The 23,216-nt window shown below is 39.1% G+C and overlaps 1 protein-coding gene across 2 annotated transcripts in view; it reads right to left on the reverse strand.

The window, feature by feature from the left end:
* gcn1 (GCN1 activator of EIF2AK4) overlaps positions 1-11,700 on the reverse strand; it is a 32,051-nt gene extending 20,351 nt beyond the window's left edge. Inside the window, exons 1-25 of one of the 2 annotated variants that reach the window (XM_030143161.1) lie at positions 11,665-11,700; positions 10,274-10,376; positions 10,103-10,166; positions 9,876-10,007; positions 9,621-9,729; positions 9,188-9,286; positions 8,216-8,350; positions 7,915-8,092; positions 7,754-7,828; positions 7,044-7,172; positions 6,739-6,789; positions 6,552-6,650; positions 6,282-6,455; positions 6,028-6,176; positions 5,827-5,923; positions 5,650-5,725; positions 4,999-5,158; positions 4,707-4,896; positions 4,473-4,597; positions 3,770-3,948; positions 3,579-3,672; positions 3,378-3,491; positions 2,408-2,606; positions 2,165-2,317; positions 1,055-1,236 (exon numbers count right to left, since the gene is read on the reverse strand). In XM_030143161.1, coding sequence (XP_029999021.1) covers positions 1,055-1,236; positions 2,165-2,317; positions 2,408-2,606; positions 3,378-3,491; positions 3,579-3,672; positions 3,770-3,948; positions 4,473-4,597; positions 4,707-4,896; positions 4,999-5,158; positions 5,650-5,725; positions 5,827-5,923; positions 6,028-6,176; positions 6,282-6,455; positions 6,552-6,650; positions 6,739-6,789; positions 7,044-7,172; positions 7,754-7,828; positions 7,915-8,092; positions 8,216-8,350; positions 9,188-9,286; positions 9,621-9,729; positions 9,876-10,007; positions 10,103-10,166; positions 10,274-10,376; positions 11,665-11,682 — 3,084 coding nt within the window. In that variant the 5' untranslated portion in view covers positions 11,683-11,700. Of the gene's footprint in view, positions 1-1,054; positions 1,237-2,164; positions 2,318-2,407; positions 2,607-3,377; positions 3,492-3,578; positions 3,673-3,769; positions 3,949-4,472; positions 4,598-4,706; positions 4,897-4,998; positions 5,159-5,649; positions 5,726-5,826; positions 5,924-6,023; positions 6,177-6,281; positions 6,456-6,551; positions 6,651-6,738; positions 6,790-7,043; positions 7,173-7,753; positions 7,829-7,914; positions 8,093-8,215; positions 8,351-9,187; positions 9,287-9,620; positions 9,730-9,875; positions 10,008-10,102; positions 10,167-10,273; positions 10,377-11,664 lie in introns of both variants that reach the window. The other variant, XM_030143160.1, reaches the window with a different exon arrangement.
* Positions 11,701-23,216: the final 11,516 nt, after the last annotated feature.

A 23,216-nucleotide genomic window follows, 5' to 3' on the forward strand; every position in this document is an offset into this window, starting at 1 on the left:
CTCAGACATTTAACCAAAACATAGGCTAACCCCTTGAATTTTCTTTCAAATTTAAGTGAGCAACATAAAGTGGGAAAATATTTCGACAGCGGCAGCCAAGACGCACAGCATGTTAGAGAAAAGAGCGCATTGTCTTCATGAAATAAATTAACAGAATAATCCAAACACACTGGCTGTCCAAATTATTACTCAGTATTGGTCTTGCTTGCATGGTTCACAGAACTTTACGTAAATGATAATTTTCTTTGTACAATAAATAGAAATTAAAGCCTTCAGAACCGCAAACTGGCACCACTCAGAAACCAGCTTCAGCTTTCAATTAATCTCCTTGCTGTAATATTCTTAGATCACAATTAATTTAGTAATCCTACTCTGAGTCGTCTTCTTCCTTCAGTCTTGGCTTTACGCTTGTGATGCGCAGGTCATTTTTTTTTTCTCAACCTGCTTTTCTGGAATTATTTGACCCGCCCCGCTAATTAAGTGACATTTTTTTGACCTGCACCAACCCGACCTGGGTCCGCTGATTGGCGGATCACTACCTTGCACTCTATGTTTTCATGTAGAAAGATGAGAATATCAACATGCGCTGAATGAAGGATTGCACGCTGTCAGGTGATGGGTGGGAGAGAGAGAGTAGCACAGGACTTGTCGACTCCTCCACAGTTACATCGACTTGTGCCACAGACGTCGACACATTGACAAACAGGCTTTTCTGTTAATGTCCTAAGTGACAGTATTTACCTGGAGACATTAACTAACGATCTTCAAGGCATTAAAATCTGCCATATTTATAATTTGTGAAGTAAAATTCCAACACTAACTATTCATCATATTTCAACAAGCACAGATGTCATTGTATAACATTAGTCATGTACGACTTGGCATCTCTGGGATGTTGGGTTTGTATTTTCTTACTAGTTCAGACATGTTCAAGAGTCTCATATCACCGTGCAGATTTGCTTATCTCATCTCAATGTGGGACAGGAAACAGAGATCTGAGGGGCTTATTTCTTATATAATACTCTTCCTTCACACATATGGCTTTTATCTCTACCTCATCGATGATGGTGTCTTCCATGTCTGTGTCGGCCCGAAGCTGACAATGTTCGTTGATGACTTGTAAAGCCTGGGTCATCATGTTCTCCGTCTCCTCAGTGCTGCCTGAAGACTCCCTGAGTGTGGCATTGAGGAGGGGGAAGCAGAAGGAAAACGCTGGAGCAGAGAGAGGAGCCACATCTGGGAAATAAAACACAAAGTAAACACAGAGAACTCAGTATGTAGACACTTGTATCTGAAGTTGAACTATGTCTTCCTACTACATTTACATTCATTGGCAATTGTTGCTTGGTGGCAAAAAGTGTCTCCTAACAGATGTGCAGCCAAAGAAGAAAACAAACAGAGGTCTGCAAGGTGGATACATGGATGCTTTTTTGAGGTTGAACCAATTCAGCATCAAAGCCCAGATATGAGAATCTTTACTTTACAAACTCAGTCCTTCTATTTTTATCTCACCAGCCGAGAGGTGAACTATTGTGAAGGCGCTGTGTCCAGTGTCGTCTTCTCTGACAAAACTACTGATCGTATTCATTTCAAATTTTATATGTAGCTTCCTTGGGACAATGTCTATAAAGTTTGTTGACGGTTTTGAGAGATTTTGATTTTTTTTACAAATTTTTGAAATATTAAAAATTTGCCTTTACTTATAATGAGCCAAATTTCTTTTTCAATGGCTTCTAACATGGAAATGGTTACAGATATCAATATAGTTACTATTGAGCACTGATACGAAGTCATATATGGACTTTCATTTAATTACTTGAGTTCTCCAGTGAAAGTACCACCCACTTCTATTGGGAGACTGATCTCCTGCATCAAGATCACAGGACTCTAACATAGAACATGACCTGACAACCTCACAAATTCAAGTTATTATTGATTCTTGATAGATCATGCTGGTGAGCTACAGGGCCACTGATGCTATTTTTCCTATTAGCAACTCTTTCTATCACCTTTGATTTTGCACAAGATTTTAAAGTCTGACTACAATAATCAATATTTTACATTTTTAATGAGTGACTAATATGAAGTGTCCATCCTGAAAATAATGTGGCTGCTTCAGAGGTTAAAATGTTTTGGCACTCATTAGTGTTACTGACGTCCTTACCAGCAGCCTTGGCCTCTCTCTGTGGGACAGTGTGATTATGTAACAGCAGTACAGTGCGGTGAGCTGCTGTGTCCAGGTCCTCATGTTCCCAGGCCTCGTCCAGATCACACTCCGGCTTCAGGAGACGTAAAGTCACATGTCCCACAAGCTCCGCTATGAAAAGAAAACAGCATCATATTCACTTCAACTGCTTGAACAGACCTCTTTCTACGAATACTACAAAGACATAGAGATGTTATGTACCGAGATGGTGAAGGTGTTTGGGCATGAGGCACGCTCCAATGTCTAAGAAGACCTGCTGGATGCGTGGTGCAGCAAGAGGGGAGTGCAGCAGGGGCATCAGGACCTGGAGCACAGCTGGGAGCTCCCTGGTGATCTGAGGGGGTCTTTCTTTCAGAGAGGCTTCAAGCAGGCCCATCACACTCTGCAACTCTACATCCAACTGATGACAGTAAACAACAAGACACAAGTCAAGACAAACAAAGTATAAACAGGTTCCTACAGGTTTGTACAAGTTAAATTTAAGACTTTTTAAAGACCTTTTTAAGACTACTTAGAACAGAATTTAATGCCCATTTCAGAGCCATACCAGCAAAAATTTGTGACTCCTACAATTTAGGAAAATGTATTTATTTACTCCAGCGCCTTAATTCCTGTCGTTCCAAGTTTAACTGATTTCTTGCACAAGGCACAGCCAACTCCAAATCTCTTTCCCTCCAGTTGTGTCAACCAGATGGAAAATGATCATTTCTCCACCTGGGCATTATTATTACATGTGAACTTCCTCATGCTTACTCTTTGCTTGCGAGCTGTCCCCAAAATCAGCTTTCTTGGGCGACGCATGCATGACTACCGGCTGCATGTGTGTTGGGCTGAATGTTTTGTGAACATTTCTCACCAGGGGGCTGCAAAGTTAGTGATAATTGTTTCCTAATTTCAATAGAAATTGTTGGCTTTGAGCAGGTGGAACTGAGTAGACTACTGTTACTTTCTTTGCAGCTTGGATATTTAACAGACACATCTAAACACAGTACATCCAACAAGTTTATGGCAACATAACTGAAGACCTACCATATCAAATATAATACCTTTTAAAGACTTTTTTAAGGCATTAAATGCAGACTTGTAAATTCAAGACTATTTAGACTTCTAAGACCCTGCAGTAACCTTGTATAAATGTCAAGTTTCAGGCAAAAGGAGAAGGAAACCATACCTCTTGAAGTCTCTTGCGGATCGAGGCCTCCTTTTCGAGCTGGGCCTGCATCATCTCCTTCTGTTTGCTGGTTAGCTGCAATTCATCTTTGATACCTTTTTTCTTCTTTAACTCCTGGGTAACCCAAACAAAGAAAATAATGAAAATGTGTTTTAGATATTAACACCAAGGCAGAGGAGTGATACAAGTGACTTCATTTACCTCTTGTAACTCCAGTTCAATGATCTGTTCCTTATAGGAGTAGGCCTTGTTTTCTCTCTTCATGTTGACTTTCTTGGTGCTTTCCTTCTGAGCACTGCAGTAAAAGTAGAATTAGAGGAGATGTAAACGTTAAGATCAGACAACAGAGTGTTTTGGTGACAGCTGATCAGTATAAGGTAGGTCTGAGTTACCTCTGGATGATGCTCTTGTCATACAGCTCTCCATCAGGTGTCAGCATGATGGCGTACTCCTCCCTTGTGACCTGAACCAGAGCAGGCTTGGAAAGCCACTCAGTCACATGACTCATCACTCGGGGCAGCAGTTTGGTGGGAGAGAGGCCGGAGAGAGCACCAGCTGCATTTTTAACTGCCTGGAGAAACATATACAACCATATGATGAACATCACAGTGAAAGCCCCTGCAAACCTTCCAGTTATTCTGCACATTATTCAACATATTATCTACAATTCACACACATTGACCCACTGCAAATGATCCAATACAAAAAGATACATATGACCACATTGTAATGTAGTGTTATTTAACACAGCTTGATTCAAAGTGAGACACTGCCAAAGCCTGGCTGCTAATTGTGTGAGACTTGGCTGTAAGAACTGACCACTAACAGCAGCGGAGGTGAGAAAAATGCTGAAGAAACAGTTCAGAGTGGAAGCGGAAGTTATCTACCAAATACATGTTAATTGGTGACATTTATAAATAAAGACATTCAGTCTCTGCTAATAATTATAACCCAGTTTCATCACAACATTGTATCCAGTAAACACATTTTTAATCAGGGCATTTGCTTCTCGTACTTTTATTCAAGTGCACTGGTGCAAAATCGTGTATTTGAACTATCTTTTGTTTGTAAAAATCTTAATGTGATAAGTCTCACCTGATTGTCAGCATTGACCTCCAGCAAATGTGGCAGAACAGCCTCCAGGTTCTTTTCTATGAATTCTTCTGCTTTTACATTCATGGAGGAGAGCAGAACGGGCCAGAGGCCACGGCGAGCTTCAACTGAAAAAACAAATAAAAATCAAGTGATCATCAACTAACTCTTACATGAGGAATAAAGGAATGAATTTGAATGTGTGAGATGAGATGAATGTGTGTTGCATTCTCCTACCTATGGATGGATGATGGGTGATTATCACAGTCTCCATGGCCAAATTATCAGCTTCGTTGGGGTCCCCCCACTGGCTGGCAGAGGAGCAGATTGTGCAGAGGGCGTCCAACAGGACACGAGGGGGGACGTAGGTGCGACCCAGCTCGGTCAGCTCTCCTGACTCTGACACCAGGACTTCCTGGGGCAAAACCTGACAGTTCACAGCAGAAAGTGAGTGACAACATATAGGAATGGCACCAAACATGTCAATGTAAAACAGAGTATTTTTTGTAGGAGAATGGTTGGTCTGTACTTTGTGTTTGTTGATGACCACACGGAGTTCTCCCAGAAGACCAAGGGCAAGACTGGATCCACCCAGAGAAGAGAGCAGCTTTTTGACCGTCTGCTGAGCCCGTTTCCGCACACGCCAGACCCGGGACAGAAGAACAGCAACTGTGGCGTGGTGATACATCCTGCCAGAAGACAGAAACTATCAGTGAAAAGTACACTAATGTGGAAACAAAGCAATACTCTCTAAAAGGCAATGTCGCAACTTATAGATATTTGATAGCCTTTAAGCCATCAGTTGTCTAATACCAAGTTAGCACAGCAAACATGTTCTAATTTACACTGTGAACATGTTCATTGATTACTAGATTCTTTAAACAGCAAATATTTAACATTACAAACAAATCAGTGAATTATTTTGTCTCAGAATATTTTAATAACACAAATTTAATTTTTTGTCAAAGTAAACACTTGCTGTTTCATATTCTAGAAATTTGAAAATATATTTAATACATTACACAAAATAATACACAAAAATCTAAAAATAGGTAGACTTTTAACATTATTCCAAATTTTTACGTGCAGTTCTTCATCTCAGTGTTGAATATATTGTGTATGTAGTTTGCTTAAAGACATACTCAGGGTTGAGTACAGGTTAACAGAAGGACAGACTCACTGTGATTTGCTGCTGTTGAGTCGATGTGCATGGTCCAGAAAGAGCCTTTCACAGAGCAGAAGCACTGTGCACAGAGCTAGAGGCATTTCAACAGATAAAAATAACATTATTTTACTGTCATCAGTTATAATCATTTACAAGCCTTTAGGTTACTAAGATACGTTAAAGGAGTCTCACTTTCTTCATTTGCCTGTGAGAGGAACTTCTCTGTGGTGAATAGTGGCTTCTTCTCATCTAAGATCAGGTTCCAGAAGGTGGTGAATTTCGCCTCTGCAGACATTAAAATACACAAAAAATGTAATCAATTCCATTTCTGTAACACAAGAGTGCTCCAATAGTCTTCACAAAGGTAACATTTGAGATCTCTGCCTCACCCGTTTGTGTCTCTAGCAGAGCCAGTCGACTCAAAAGAACTGAGGCTGCTGTGCCTTCTGAAAGCAGAGCATGCTGGGAATTTTGTGCTGCAGCCTTCTCCACACTTTGGATGAGCAGGGGCATGAGGTCTGAGGCCTGGGCTAGAGTGTCACCTGAGAATGAGGAAAAAGAAAGTGATAACACAGTGGATCAGGTTATTACGTCTCAGAAAACACAATGACCTGCATTTGACATGGAACAGTGGTCATGTGACTGACCTCTGAAGGCTCCAAGCATGGCCTGAAGGTAGGCTTGACGAACCAGAGAGGTGGAGGTCTTTAGGGTAAAAGCTTTCTTAAACCAGTCGAGCAGAGCAGTGGGAACTTCCACTGTGAGGCGGCTGGTCCACTGGGAGAGCATCGCCACAGCGTGCACCAGCGTCCCCTCGTGAACTAAATTAAACAAAAGAAAGTGAGCACGTTTGAATCACAGTGTGGCTTCTCGGGTTCTAATGTCCACAAGATGAAAAAAAGATCAGGCAGTGGAACCTTCTTGTTGTAAGTAAGGGATGAACATCACAGTCACTGCAGAGCTGAGGGTTTGGCTGGAGGTTCCAGACACGGCATGATGGCTGCAGCTGCCAATCCCTACCAAAGGAAGGTTAAAGAGTTAGATGATAAAGTTCTGTTTCCTTAAAAATACACTTTGGAGTGTTTTTTAGGCTAAGATTCTTACCTGACAACACGCTCATCTTTTGGGCAACAACTGTAAGTTTTCCTTCAGAGCCTAGAAAGATAAACATGGCATATTTGTTACAAATTGGGTTATTACACTTAACCGCAACTAACTCGACTAGAACTAAAAGGAACAATGACAAAAAAGGACTAAAACAAAAGCAAAAACAATTTACCACAATAAATATTGCTCTCATGTTATTCAAACTAAACTGAAATCAAACTCAAACTAAAAAATTACCTTAAAAAAAACTAATGGAAATGTCAGAACTATCATAATAACTCTCTAATAATCTTTTAATTTACCCCCGAGGATCTTAAAGAGGTGTGTGACGACATCCTGAACAGCAGAGGGGTCACTGCACTGTTGGGCCAGGTTCTGCATGGCCTGCACCGCCTCCTCCATCAGCTGAGCGTTGTTAGCTTTCATTTGGCCTGAAACGAAAACAATAAGATAAGATACAAAAAGATAAGCAAGCAAAGTTTATTTATATAGTACCTTTCACAGACAAGAGAAGTCACAAAGTGCTTCACAAAAGAACAACAAAATACAAATGGATAACACAGACACAATTACAATCACAAAAAAGTATAAATTAAAATAAACATGATGGTCATATAACAACCCTTAATCTACTGTAATTAGAACGCTAGAGAAACAAGTGGGATAAGATAAGATAAGATAAGACAAGATAAGATAAGACTTTGTTTATCCCACTGTGGGGAAATTTCACAGTTAACAGAAGCAACATAAAACAAACAAGTGAAGAGAAAAAGACAGGTAGAAAAACCACAAACCAGTGAAAAATGAAATTTGGTAATTATACAAATAATTATATAAATATAGAATTAGAATTCAAATTAAATATTATTTACATTGTGGTAAACATGTAACAGCATTTAAAAGAAAAAAAGAGGAAACAAAACTAAAATGAATAACAAGCCTCTCAGCTATTATTATTTCCACCCATCAGAGGAGAGCGTGAAGAAAACACTAACAAAACTTCAGGCCTTACTCGATATGGCCTTTCCAATATCCATGGCGTACTGACTGAGGTCGAGGGTCACGGTGGACAGCAGGTAGGAAACAGCTGGAAAGAAAATAATCATTGTTTTCAGTGTCTGTATGAGAGCAGAGAGAGTTGAATGGGTCAGTAACAATCTAAAATCCTCTCACTCTGCATGGCGTTCTCTGGACTGCGGAGCATCGTCTTCTGCAGAGTCGGGAGGAGCTGCTCCTTGAACTCAGAGTGGGACACATGACGCAATAAGGAGCCGCTTTTTTCCAAAATGTGTTGCTGTGGTTTGGTTTTGCTCATGAGGACTGATTTTATGTACAGATCCAACATTGCACTCTTAAAAAAAAGAGAAGACACAAGGTTACATGTTGCAGTAATGTTTTCAAAATGCATCTCAGGTAAAATCAAATTGACCCAGGAAGGATATTAGATGTATTAACACTGATTAATTCAACTTACCTTATGCTTCTCTATTGTAGCAATGTCCTTCTTAGCTGTGCAGAAGTCTAAACAGACCCCCAACATGGCCATGGTGGTCGGGCTCTGATCAAGACTCAACAGGGTACTGATGTATTGATCGACCAGTCCAGGTTTCTAGTAAAAACAACAAAATGTCAAATACGTGACATCTGCTAAGTTAGACAGCTAATATTAGATACTACATACAGTAGTAACTGCTCATAGTAAGTGAGTCTGCATTGATCAAATAGACCACTGTAGGGCGATAATTAATAGAACACAATTTCTTCCTTTCCTTTTTGTCTCAGGGTCTTTACTAACTTAATTACTTTCATATATGGTTTGATAATATCTCATCAAGTGCCAAGTTTAATACCTGCTAAAATCCAAATATCAGTAAATGTTGGTCTTGGTGTGTAAATAAAATGAAGTAACTGACCAGCTGACTGGTAAATAATTTGGAATCACCACGTGAGACTAATTTGACCTTCACTAACCACTATATCGACAGTGACATCAGTTGATTGAATCACAGCATCTTCACAGCATCTCATGGTTTCAACAACTATTACACAATTATCATATATGCTCCATCAAGGATTAGGATCTAAACATAAACACTGATAGAAATGGATCGCTCTGTAAATAAGCCAATACAGCTTTGATCAAAGTAATACTTCTGATTTGATGATGTTATTTATATTTATGCATTTAAAATGATGCTAATGGGTTTGTGCACTAAACTGTCATTTGTATTTTTTTTTGTGACACAGTCCACAATAGAATTAGCGTCAGTGCCAAATAAAATATTTTTGGCTGGAACATTTTTTCAGTTTACCTATGGCAAATGAGACTAAATCAATCGATCAACCCACCCTAAAAATGAACCACAGCAGTAACGTTTTCACATCTAGCCTAAACACAGTTTCAGACCGTTTCCTCTACCCAAGCACTTGTGTGTTTAATACTCACTTCCTCCCAGAGATGACTGAGATTCTTGAGGCTTGATTTCTGAGCTGTGGACTTGGCCCCACCCACCACCTCAGCCACAAGAAGGCTCTGAACCTCCACCTAAAATAGACCATAGCAGAAACATCACCTGTCATCCAATGTTAAAAAAAAAATTAGCCCCTGTCAAATGTGGATCAGTTGTGTACAATTATGGCAGAAGGTTTTGGCAGGAAAATGTTTTTTGCCCAGGTTTTGCTGTTTCAGTTTTTTTCTCCATGCATTTCTGAGGTACACTGAAAAACTATTTTAAGCATTATGCACATTTCAAAGAGTTATATTAGCAAATAAATACATAAATTTGTGTCACTGACAAAACTTTTGGCCACAACTGCATGGTCAAAGCTACAGCCACTTCACTGATCTAATAACTGAAGTCAGACAATCTTTCACTAACCATTTTCTTCCAAACAGGTCCTTCTCTTTTCTCTGGGGCGGAAAATACATTGTGGACTAAAAGGCAGGTCCAAGAAAGGCCAATGAAGGAAGCAGAGCCTGTGCATTTACTAAAAACAGAGGATGGAATTATGAGAGAGAAGAAACAATCAGGATAACATACAAAAAAAGTCCCTTTCCATCCAGTTAGGTTTAAAATATCAATAAAAAGCTAGAACACTGCTTTCAATCTGATGGTTAATATCCAAAGCAGTACCTGGGTTCTCCGTTCTTGCTGACGACTCCGCTGTTCAGAAGGCAGTGAAGGAGGTTGGTCACCAGGACATTGGGTTGACTCTCCGCCAGCTGAGCAATGATAGAGGTAAGCTCTCTGCGAGATGCAGCATCACTGAAAAAAACATTAACACCATGCAGACCACATAAGAAAAAAAATACTAAACAACAGTGGTTTTCTTGTAAATTAATGTGATAACGTATATCTACCGATATCTGTGTGGAGTGAGACAGAAGAGCTTGCATAGTCCTTTGATAGCAGGCTCTGGTAACTCTAAAAAACGATATCAGACCAACAATTAGTGATACTTCTAAATCATTCACACATGAAAATGCGGTATAAAAGGACAAAATAAATGTTATATACATCTTATCCCTCACCTTTGCCTTTTAAGCACTGTTTCAGCTCTCCAAATATCTCCTTTCGCTCTTTCACACTGGCTGTAGTCACCCTCACTGCAAATTTCTTCAGTGTGTCGGAAACCTGAAGACAAAATAACATTATTCAAGAACAGATATGATCTAGTCGGTCTGAGCAACAAAGATAAATGGCAGTAAATGCTCTATGGTCTCCTTTTAAATCAAATGGATATCAGAAAAGTGTGTTTAAATGCACACAGATTGAGTCAGCACCAATACATTGCAGCACAGTTAAAAAGAATTAAAGGATAGCAATATTCAACAAGATTATCATGTTTGGAGTATTGTTGCCCTGTAAGATCCACACCTTTGTAAAATTTCAGCTTGAGCTCAAAAACAGTCCTGTCTTTAGTTTTGTGACCTGAGTATGTGTGTTTTTAGATGGGATACATGGAGACATAAATATCCCTCAAAGATCCAACGCAGTCTCTTTTCAGACAATCACAGCATGATCATAGTCAAACTCTGACACAATTCAACAAACCATCACAAGGGAGTCAAAAAAGTCAAGCTTGTCAGGTTTAATATGTCCATAGCTTGACAATGAAGTCGCACTGGCTTAGAGTTTCCTTGAAATTTTGGGTTTTTAAATAATTCATCTTAGAGAGAGGGAGCATTTTGCTGCTATAAATCCTTCATTTCACTGCAAACATTCAAAATCAACACTTCTGGAGAAAAGTACTTTTCATTAGATGGAAAGCAGATGAAAAAGTGTCAACTGAAAAGGAATTTAAGCTGTCAGGCAAAGTACAAAAGTATAATACTTGGTTCTCAGATGTGATGGAGTAGATGTTTAAAGTTGCAGCAAATAGAAACACTCAAAGTACAATTAGTGGAGTAAAATCAATGTAAACTCCACCACTTACTTACCAGTGCTATTTATGTTAAACATTCAGCAAATATTAATCAACCAGATAGAGTTTATCAACTTTGAAGGGCGTGGCTTATTTTAACAACATAATACATGGATCTGTTTCCAACACATGGAAGAAAACTCACACAAATGAGAGTCCACAAAACTAAAACAGCTCCCGTTGAAGTAGTTACAACTTGACGCCATCCCCTTCAGGCTAAAGCTCCATTTCCTGTGATTACTTTGAGCCCAGTCCTCCCTCAGCACAACTCTGATACCTGCACAGTGTGATGGAGCCACACTGAAAGAGGCTACGTAGCACAAAGCTAACAGCCAGCTAGCTAGCTGTGTGGTGTTCTGCCCCAGCCTCCTAATGAACGTCAAAACACACCAAAAGGCTGAAATAGTGACATTCGACATCCCATGAATCTGGCTCAATCTGTACTTCATAGCCATTGTGTAAAAAGATCGTGTACCATTAAAAAACAGCCACACAAACCTGCGTGTCCGCTGCCATCTTGCCGGTCTTGATGCAGGAAGAATTTGTTGACGTCACTTCCGGGTCACGAATACTTTTTTTTTTTTTTTTTTTTTTTTCTCCTCAGAATAAACACATAACATTTTGGAAACTAATTTGGAATTTCTGTTTTTCTGGGCATAAATTAATTTAACATCTAAACAAATTAACATACAGTTAAAACAATGAAAAATCATAAATTGATTTAAAAGAACAAAACATGAAATTCATAAAACCACATAAAACAATAGGATACAAGATTAGTAAACTCAAAAAAGGAATGGAAAAAAAGCAATAAAATAGAATATTTAACCAATAATCAACAATAGAAATAGAAATAGTATCAATAATTTTTAAATATATTTAAAACCAATGAGGCAATCATAGTAGTAAGAACATCTCAAGGATAAAAGATCTGATGTCTCAGCAGGACCAGGAAAAACTAGTCCATGTATTCATCTTCAGTCAGCTTGATTATTGAAACAGTGTCTTTACAGGTCTACCAACAAAATCAAGTGGACAACTGAAGCTCATTCAGAACTCTGCTGCTAAGAGTCCTCACTAAGACCAGAAAAGTGGACCACATTAGTTCAACTCTGAGGTCTTTACACTGGCTGCCTGTCTGTCAGAGGACAGACTTTAAAGTTCCGTTGCTGGTCTATAAAGCTCTGAATGGTTTAGGACCAAAATACATCATAAAATACTAGACCCCTCAGGTCATCTGGATTGGGTCTGCTGTCAGTTCCCAGAGTCAGAACCAGACACGGAAAAAAAAAAAATAATAATAATAATTAAAATAAATAAATAAATAAATAATAATAATAATAAAAGAACCAGACACGGAGAAGCTGCATTCAGCTTCTATGCTCCACATGTCTGGTACAAACTCCCAGAAAGCCTCAGATCAGCTGAAACACTCAGTTTATTTAAATCCCTGTTAAAGACACACCTGTTCTCAGCTGCATTAGAATAGAGTTTTTATTCATCAGTTCAAATCTGCACTGTTTCTTTTAAGCTCAAAGTTTTTATCTGTTTGATCTGTTTATCTGTTTTATCTATTTATTTATTTGTTTGTTTGTTTGTTTTTCTCATGCCTATACTTTTTATTGCTTCCATGCTGTAATGCTTTTAATGTTTTATGTAAAGCACTTTGAATTGTCTTGTACATGAAATATGCTATATAAATAAACCTTCCTTTCCTTGCCTTACTCCTGAGCAGTGGCGATTTCTCATAGACTGCAAGGGAGGCCCGGCTTCCCCTAAAATTACGAAAATTAAATGGTTAAATATGTACAGTTGTGTTGACATTTTATTGACGACAAATGTGTTAGAACACGTTCATCTTAAAGATGAGTTCGTTCAGAATCAGCTTTATCATAAATCAACGGACGCGATGTTGTTCACTTCTCCATTCCCGCGTCTCTGTTTTCTCATCCATCTTTGCTCAGTGCATTTGCTCGTAGACTGCAGGCGTCTCTGAGCTTCAATGGGACTGAGTGGAACAGTTTTTTTTCATTGACTCTAAACTGGACGGTAATTGGATAAATGCCACGATGTTGTCCCGCCCCCGGACGCCGGCCGTCTCTGGGGGTGAATGGAGCTGTGGGCGGAGCTCGGCTGGGCTGGACACCAGAATCCCACGTGCTGATTGGAGGATCAGTTGAAAGGCTGAACCCCGTTTGATTGACAGCTGTGTTCAGATCTCCTTCACTGACACAGTTCAGTTTAATACCGTCACACATTCTGCTGTGAAAGAGAGAGAGAAACCACTACGAAATTACTCGTTCATTTCTTGCACTGTAAATAAAACGCACTCATTGTACTTTTTTTGTTTCAATTTAACATAATTTCACAGTTTTCTTGTTTCAGTTACATAATTTAATCATTTCTTGTTTGAGTTTAATATCGTTTTGTAGATAGTTAAATCAATCATACTGTCGGCTAGGTCGGAGTGAAAGGAGCATCTGTAGTTTAAAAAGGCTGAAGTCTTACACCCACAACACACTGGGCCAAGGCAATCTAAGCAGAGAGGACACTGGTCCAGTCCCTGGAAAAGACGCCTACTGTGTACGATAAGGTCACTGAGCATTTTCTTAAAAAGGAACGGAGGGCCGAATGTCTGTTTAAATAACTTCAAATTTTTTTTTTTTGTTTTGTTTTGTTTTGTTTTGATGTAAGCCGACAATGAGCTTCCCCTGTCTGAAAGACGAGCAGCCGCCACTGGATAGCACATTTTCTTCATTCTTCTAACATCTTATTTTGAAAACCGGAAGTCAGACTGCCTGTTCGCCGGTTCGGGACCGTTTGAATGCATTTCCTGTAATGCTTAGGATGCGCGGGTGCGCTAATTATAGTGTCCGCTGTTTTGACCACGGAAAAACGAACGTCCGCTGGCTTGACCGCAGTCGGATGGGAGCATGCGCACAATTCTTACAGGGTAAAAAAATTATGTCACACCGGACTACACCCTCCGCTAGCTGGGATAACACCACCGGTAGCCGAGCTACAACCACAGCTAGCCATGACAGCACCGCACCTAGCCGGGCGATAATCACAGCTAGCCGGGATAACACCACCGCCAGCCGGGTTATAAACACCGCCAGCCGGGAATACATCGCCGTTAGCTTCGAACCATAGCTTTGAAGCAATGGTTCAAAGCTTGAACCATTGCTAGCCGGGACAACATCACCGCCAGCCGGGCTACAAGCACAGCTAGTCTCAGCTAAAATACCCCCGAAGAATAGGGCAGAAGCTTACAGAAGGATGAGTCTGGATCACTGGCACAGGTAAGTGGACTGCTTCAAAAGTAAAAGGATTTGTTTGATCAACTGCTAACACAAAAGAAAGACATTTTTCAGGGATTTATCAATACAGTTATGGGTAAAGTAAACACTACAACGGATAACTTACAAGGGAGCTGCAAAAGTTAACAATAGGACCAATGGCCCTGTACCTTATCGGCCAAATTAAAAACTTTGGGAAATGTATCCAGATGCCATTTATTATCACCCAGTTCTGTGAATTTATTATATTACAGAAATAGCCCATGTTTTGCTCATATTCCAATCAGATCTGTAAAAAATTCAAATTCCAATTTGATATCATTGAAACTTACTGATTTATTGTATTAATCCACTTCCTATCTGTTATAATGGGAAAATTTTTCAAAGTCGCACCAAATCCAGAATCAGATCTGGATCGAAATAATTGCAATACCTTGCGCTGACATCATCATACAGAAGCTGTATACCAAGTTTGAAGTCAATCAGAACTGGAGTTTGGGAGAAAAAGACGATTGAAATGTTTTCCCCATAAGAGCCCGTGTTAAATTTTCCGTAAGTTCCCAGGTCCAGAAGAAGATCCTGATCAGCATGTGGCCATTATATTTTGGTCATCTCCCCATCACGGCTGGACTGTAGAAATTTACACTGGATATCATTTATATTTACTGAGTTATTATATCGATCCACTTCCTATCACTTATAATGGGGAAATTTTTCAAAGTCGCACCAAATCCAGAATCAGATCCGGATCCAAATAATTTCACTAACTTTTGTTGACATCATCATAAAGAAGCTGTATGCCAAGTTTGAAGTCAATCAGAATTGTAGTTTTGGAGAAGACGATGATTGAAATTTTTGTAACTGACGACAGACGACGACGGACACCCCATGACGACAATAGTTTACGGCCTGTCGGCCGGTAAGCTAAAAATCGGTCTGCAATTTACACAGAAGGATGTGGATGATACAAAGATGCAGTTGGGCAATCCAAAACAACAGAATAACACCACCCAGACAGACTTGTTCAAGGTATGTGACAGTATGCTGGTCGTGTCTGATAAAATAGAGTATCTGGAGTCTCAGTCCAGGAGAAACAACCTGATAGATGGCGTTACAGAGTCACCTGGAGAAAGCTGGACGGACACAGAACTAAAAGTGAAAAAGCTTTGAAGTGAGAAGTTCCAGTTCCAGAAGGATGTTGAGATGGAGAGGGCTCACCGTGCTGGAAAACCTAAAGGAGACAGACCAAGGCCCATTGTAGTCCGACTTCAGAAGTTCAAGGATAAATACTACAGAGAGCCAAATGCCTCCGAGGTATGAAAATCTGTATTAACGAGGACCACATAGATGCTGTTTAGATAAAAAGAAGAGAACTAATGCCAAAGCCAAAAAAACACTGGCCTACATTGAAACTACAATGGATCCACATCCAGAGATGGATCCTGATAATAACTTTCTTTCTACCATAGCAATGGATTGCAGTTATTTCACCCAAGAGCAGTATGAAAATGATATCAAATCAGTAGATAAGTATTCAATAATATATTTTAACAGCAGAAGTATGTATAAAAATTTTAATTCCATCAAAGAATATTTACAACAACACTCATCCATTCAGTTTCATTGTCATTTCAGAAACCTGGTTTAACATTGATAAAGGTATTGACTTTTGTCTAGATCAGGCATGTCCAAAGTCCGGCCCGGGGGCCAATCACGGCCCGCGGTCAGATTTTACATGGCCCACAGCTTCAGTTTTAGAATGTATTCTTTATGGCCCGCTTGGACTGTTGAACCGAGTGCATGAATCATAAAAGGTTCAAAATGCAGTTCCTCCTTTCACCTCATGGTGGCAGCACCACTCTAACTCTATCAGGCTCTGTGACTTTGCCGTGAACCCTTTTAGCTAATTTCTAACCATGGCGCCTGTAAATAAAAAAAAAAAGTTGACAGTGAGGGCCGCCGCTTCCAGGAGAGATGGGAATTACAATTTTTTTTTCACTGAAAATCAAGGCGATTGTGTTTGCCTAATTTGTCAAGAGACTGTTGCCTTGTTTAAGGAATTCAATGTAAAGACACACTAGCAGACAAAACAAGCTAACACGTACAACAAGCTAGCAGGGAGTGAGCGCTCCGAAAAAGTGAAGCAAATTCAAGCTGCTTTAAACTCACAACAGTGACTCTTCATGTGAACCTGGGAGTTCAATGAATTCACCACCAAGGCAAGCTACCAAGTTGCCAAGTTAGTTGCCTATAACTGCTGGTGTTATGTACTTGTAGATGTGACACAAAATATTACTTTCTGAAGGATTTTGTGAAAGACAAGAGTAAGAGTCATATGTTTTCATCTTAAATGTTAACAGACTTTGCATTACTGAGTAATATATGAGTAATGATTACTCATATAAGTCATGTTTAAAATGAATGTGGGGTTAAGAATTTTATCAACTTCTTGGACGTTTAAGATACTCCACACAGTTTGTTCTATGTTATCTGACTCCAGATGTGAAAGGAAGGCAGAATTTTTTTTTTTTTTTTTTTTTTTTTTTTAAATTTGCTCACACCTGAGTGGCTTAGATTTGGTTACATTGCCATTTAAAAAAAATGATATTGTGACAATGAAAATAAAATTGTTGTAGAACAGCGCTTTTATATGTAATTTTTACTGTTTAAAAAACATCTGAAGCGACCACTGGCCCCTGGCAATCTCCACATTATGAGATCTGGCCCTCTTTAAAAAAAGTTTGGACACCCCTGGTCTAGATGATTATGAATTAAAATATATGAACAGAAAAAAGAAAATGGGGGGTGGCGCCGCGCTATATATTCATAAATCAGTAAAATGTATGGTCTTAACAGAGATGACATTAGAAATAGATGAAACGATGGAATGTGTGACTAGAGATCCACAATGAAAAGAAGAAAAATGTAATTCTAAGCTGTGTATATCGATCACCTGGTTCAAGTATTGAACTTTTCAGTGAATGGATGGAGAAACAATTTTCTCCTGTAAAAGAAACTAAACTAAAAACTGTAGATGACTTCTTGGACATAATGTACAGTATGTCCCTTTATCCATCAATAACTAAACCAAACAGAATAACATCACACAGTGCCACAATTCTAGACAATATCTACTCTCAATATCACTCTGTTTGACTGTGACATAAAGAAAAGTAAAGAAGACATGAAAATTATCTGTAAACCAGTAAGAACTGAAGAAACGATCAATGCCTTTAACAACAGTCTAATGCTACAGGATTGGAGTACAGTCTACAGGGAATCAGACGTGGAGAGTGCATACGGTAATTTCTTGGATGTATTTATTTCTCTGTATAACACACACTGCCCTGCCAAAGAACTCTGCATAAAGAAAAAGAAAATAAAAACACTCATGGCTTATTAAAGAAATAATAAATGCTTGTAAAAAGAAAAATAATCTCCATAAATCGTTCATTAAGTTAAAAACTAAAGAAGCAGAACAAAGATATAAGACTTACGGAAATAAATTAACAAACATAATCAGAACTACCAAAAAGCAATATTATAATAAATTATTATATGAAAGTAAGAATAATGTAAAAGGAACTTGGGATACATTGAACAACTTAATTAAACAAGGACCTACTAAAGCAACATATTCTGACTACTTTATTGATAAAAATAGTGTAAATCACAGCATGAATAACATAGTCAACCGTTTTAATAGTTTTTTTGTAAATGTGTGCCTGGGGTTGGCTGCAGATATTCCCAACCAAGGTGATGACCAATGTAATGAAACCATTAAAAGGAATCCGTATTCATTTTTTCTGTGTGCAACAAATGAGCAGGAGGTGATAAACAGTGTTCTAAAGTGCAAAAGTAAGCTATCCACTGACTGTCATGATATTGACATGATTGTTAAAAGAGTCATAAATAACTTTGCAAAACCTCTAACCCATATCTGTAACTTATCATTCCATTCAGGCCATTTCCCAAATAAAATGAAAATAGCAAAAGTCATTCCACTGTACAAAAATGAGAGTAAACACAGCTACACAATGTACAAATTTTCCAGGTCATATGAAATCTGGAGTTTGTAGACATGCGTGGAGGGGTCATGTCTACGATGTCCAGATTTTGTACAAATCCATCATTTTTAAGAATCTTTGTGACCTAGGTATTAGCGCTCTTTCCTTGAAAATGACAACATCCGGTCTCAGAAAATGAAAAAGACAGGCATTTTTGGTCCATTTTTCCATTTCTGTCAGGTAATAACTTTCTTTTTTGTTACTAGAAAGAGAAAACGAACATCAAAGAAGTAACAATAAATGAACAGCATTATGGTTCGTTGTAGCACTGACACCAGCGCCACCACCTGGAGCTCCTACAGTATAGAGGGGATGCACATACATCACTTCTCCCCCGGGCCACGCCCCTCTAAGTCAGACTGAGTGTCTTAAACCAACCTGCTCAACATGACGGAGTATAGCAGTAAACACAGCCAGAGAAAAGGGAAAATGTGAAATCTGAAATTAAATGAAGGACAGTTGGACTGGACATGGATCTGTACGAGCGACCAAAGAACAAGTGGTCCATGAACACTGACATGTGGACACAAATGGAGTATCCGGACATACAGGGTGGAGGGGATCAGCGCTATTTTTACATGACGCAAATATACATGGTTTCATCATTACTGACAACCAGGCTCCAAAACTAGGGCCCAGAACCAGCTGATCCAAAGTGCATTTCCAGTAGACCATGGACTGACCCCAGTGAATATATGCATGATCTACTGGGACTGAGGAGATTTACTGAGTCTAGTTCAGATCCAGTCCTTTATCCAACACGGATACTACTGTGGACCAGCAGGGCACCACTGGATTCTGGGAAATTAGCAGATTTAAACCACCTGTTTTTAAATCGCGACATTATTCTTGTAATATAGTTTTATTGTTGGAATATGACAACTTTAATCTCATAAACGAATGACATTTTTATGAGTTCTTTTTGTAACTACAACTTTATTGTCATAACATTGTGATTTTTTTTTTGTATTCGACTTTATTATCATAAAATTACGGGTTTTATATCGATGTTTTATGACTTTATACTCGTAGTCACAAGTGTTTTATTTTCTTATGTGGTCCTAATACTCCGTCATAGCTTTATGCTCCACTACCCCCGTATTTGAAAAACTAGGTTCGCCTCAGTTTAAGTTAGTTTACAAATCATGTAGGAGCACAAGGTTCAGAATCACAAACTGAAGACAAAAACCATGAAAGATCTGATCATGAAACCAAGAGCTTTACTAAGAAGGAACGTTAGCCAAAACAATACGTCCTTTAACGTATAATTTTACCCAAAAACGCAGCATGAATTAATGTTAGCTGACATCAAACAGGATCCACAGATCTAGGTTTGGTTTCCTGGATTTGTGGATCCATCTACTTCTCTTTTCTTTGTCTTTTGGCGTCTGTAAAACAATAGCTCTGACTGCTTTTCAAACCTGTTCATACAATCAATCTCACAACAGCTCTTTCCCCATTTTTAATTAAATATTGTTCTTCAGTTTAGACAGTATTGAAGCCAACACTGTCACTCATCTCCCTCTTTCTGCCACTCAGTGGGCGGAACCGCGGTGACTTCCGCTAGCGGTGACGTCACGTGCAGACCCTCTATTGTTTGCCACAGAAGTTCAAGCCTTCAGGTAGTGAGTACTCCACTTTACATTTCAGTCAGGAGCTTTGATGTCACTTTTTTTTAACTTCAATCAAGTCACAGTCCACCAAATCATCTCATAATGAAGTCCAGTTAAAAGATTGTTGTGTCTGGTGCAGCATTAACCAACAGTATGTGAACCAAGGAAAGCTGGGAGCAGCCGGACTGGGAAGCCACACAACAAAAGAGGTGAGATGGGAGCTTTGCCACACCGTCACTTGTTTGACATTAACTTTTGATTTATATGAATAATGCATCTCTTCTTTTCTTCAGTACAAACTGCTTCTGTATCTGAGCCATCAGAAACAAGTGACCGCTGCCAAGATCCATCCAGGCTTTATGTTAACGGTGAGCACAAACCCAAAAATGTTTTTTTTGGTGTTTTTTTTTTTTTTTGACACTTTATTTATAAACATTTTAGTTTTACAAAACAAGAACATGAAATTGAGGTCTAGATATGGCGATTATAACATCAAACATGCATACAACATCAAATGCTTTTATTAACTAGTACTGTCACTGTAAAGTCTGTCCATTTTCTCCAGCGCCTTTTTCAGGGCTCCTCCTGGAGCCGCAGGGTAAAAGTCAGGTGTTCCATCAGTCAAATGTTTTCTGCGATAGAAATAAAAAAGCCTGTTGCGGGTGGCTCTTTCTGTAGCCAACATTTTGTTGTGACTCTTTTAGCTGATGTCAACAGAATCTTTAGGAGATAAACATTGTCTGAATCCAGTTTGTCTGGGAAGCAACCAAGATACAGTACAGTAGAGCAACTGATGTGAAACTGATATTTTGCTGGTTTTGAAATGTACAGACAGATTAGAAACAGCCAGATGAACAAATAGAATAGAATCGAATAGCCTTTATTGTCATTGTGTGTGCAATGAAATTAGGAAAATTAATATGGTTAGACACTTATGGACTTTCTTTTTTGTTACTAGAAAAAAATGAAAATCAATCTGTTTTTTAAAATTTGGTTTATCTGTTTTGACACTGAAAAAGAAAAACACCTTGAAATTCAATTTTAATTTGTCTATTTTAAAATGAAAATCAGTTACCCACTAGTTTTTCTTTTGTTTCTGAAAAGAAAATCCAATTATCAAAAGATACACTGACTCGTTTTTAACAAGCACATCAGAATTTCATTGTGTATGCTCTGTGTATATAGTGACGATAAAAGGAATGTTGAATTTTCTCCCTCCGCTCTGTTCTCTGCATGTGTAACGAACTGCCTTTCTAACCCCCCGTCCTTCGCTTCATATCTGTCTCTGTCGTCCCTTCTTCTTTTACTGTTCTCTCAGTCTGACTGGGGGAATGGGTGAGGAAAATGGAGAGGGCCCATTTTTCCAGACCACAACTCCTGCCAAACCCCCTGCGCCGGCCAGCAAGTAGGAAGAGAAGGAGGAATTGGTCAGAAACCATCTGTAGAATCCAGACTGCGCTCTCAGATTTGGTGGGAAACACCGCTTGAAACCCCGACCCCTGCCTTGTGTTCCGTCTTATGTGTTCAGTCAGACAGCGTTGTACCAGATCTTTCCTCATACATCACTCATATTTGATTTCTTTTTTCTCTCTTGTTTGTGTTCAAAGCTTGAAGGGGCATTCTCCACCTCCACCTGTTCAGTGATGACGACGAAGACGATGATCTGGACTGGCTAAACTGACATGACATGCAACCACAATAGTGTCTGTTTTTTTTTTTTTTTGAATGGTCAACACTGTAGTAAGTAAGTAAGTAAAGCTTTATTTACATAGCACTTTTTAAAACAACATGTTACAAAGTGCTTCACATAAAGGAGACATAGATAAGAACAAATAGGAAAGACAAGAATAAGAAAACAGTTTCAACATGCAGATACAAACTTTCTGGCACAAGCAACACACACTGAACGAACACCATGGCCACATATGTCACAAACAACCCCTAAGACAGACCCATAACCAACACTGAATACACCAATACACAGACACCATATAGATGGAAACAAACCTCCATACACAAATATATGCACACGCACACACACACTACACTGTCCTGATTTAATGAAATACTTGTTAATAAAAGTGAGTTTTTAAGAGTCCCTCGAAGGTGTATAAAGAGGAATGTGGTGCTTTCCCATCTGTCTGCGAGGAGAAGCTCATGCTGATGAACTGAAGGAAAAGTCAAACAGATGAACAACTTCTCTGCGGTTTCACATTGACTGAACTGCTGCCACAGCTTCACGGAGGACAACACTACAATCCCTGGTTTTTATTCTGGTCAAAATAACAAGCCTGTAATTCACAGAAACTGCTTTTCTTTACTTGTGTCATATCTTTTGGTGATACAATTTAATATCCAACTTTTTACACAGCACTGTAGCAGATTATTTAGTTGGATCACCAGTTACCCTGTTGATGTCTGTGGTTTCAGACTGTATCGTGAAATGGTTTTTAATTATTAGCTCGCTGATTTAAGTATAACTTTTACACAATTTTGCTAAATTTTGCTTATATTCATTCCTGAATATAAATGAGATGAAATTGTGGACTTCATTGCCCATCATAATGTTTTCATTCATTCATTTTCTGAACCTGCTTTGTCCTCATTAGGGTCGCTGGAGCCTATCCCAGCTACATAGGGGCGAAGGCGGGGTACACCCTGGACAAGTCTCCAGTTCATCGCAGGGCTGAACATATAGAGACAAACAATCACTCTCACATTCACACCTATGGGCAATTTAGATGAACCAATTAACCTATCGGTGCATGTCTTTGGATGGTGGGAGGAAGCCGGAATACCTGGAGAGAATCCATGCAGACACGGGGAGAACAGGTAAACTCCACACAGAGAGGTCCTACCCCCCATCGACGGTGTTGGAATCAAACCCAGGACCTTCTTGCTGTGAGGCACGAGTGCTAACCACTGCACCACCGAGTCGCTCATCATAATGTTTTGTTCATGTTAAATCTGTTTTTGTCTGCCATATTTTTTGTTAAGTCCTCTGAAGATGTTATTTTCTCTCCTCCATTTGCCTGTTAATTTATTTCTCTGAATATCCACTGCACATATAT

This window comes from Sphaeramia orbicularis, chromosome 9 (assembly GCF_902148855.1).
Source record: "Sphaeramia orbicularis chromosome 9, fSphaOr1.1, whole genome shotgun sequence".
NCBI lineage: Eukaryota > Metazoa > Chordata > Actinopteri > Kurtiformes > Apogonidae > Sphaeramia > Sphaeramia orbicularis.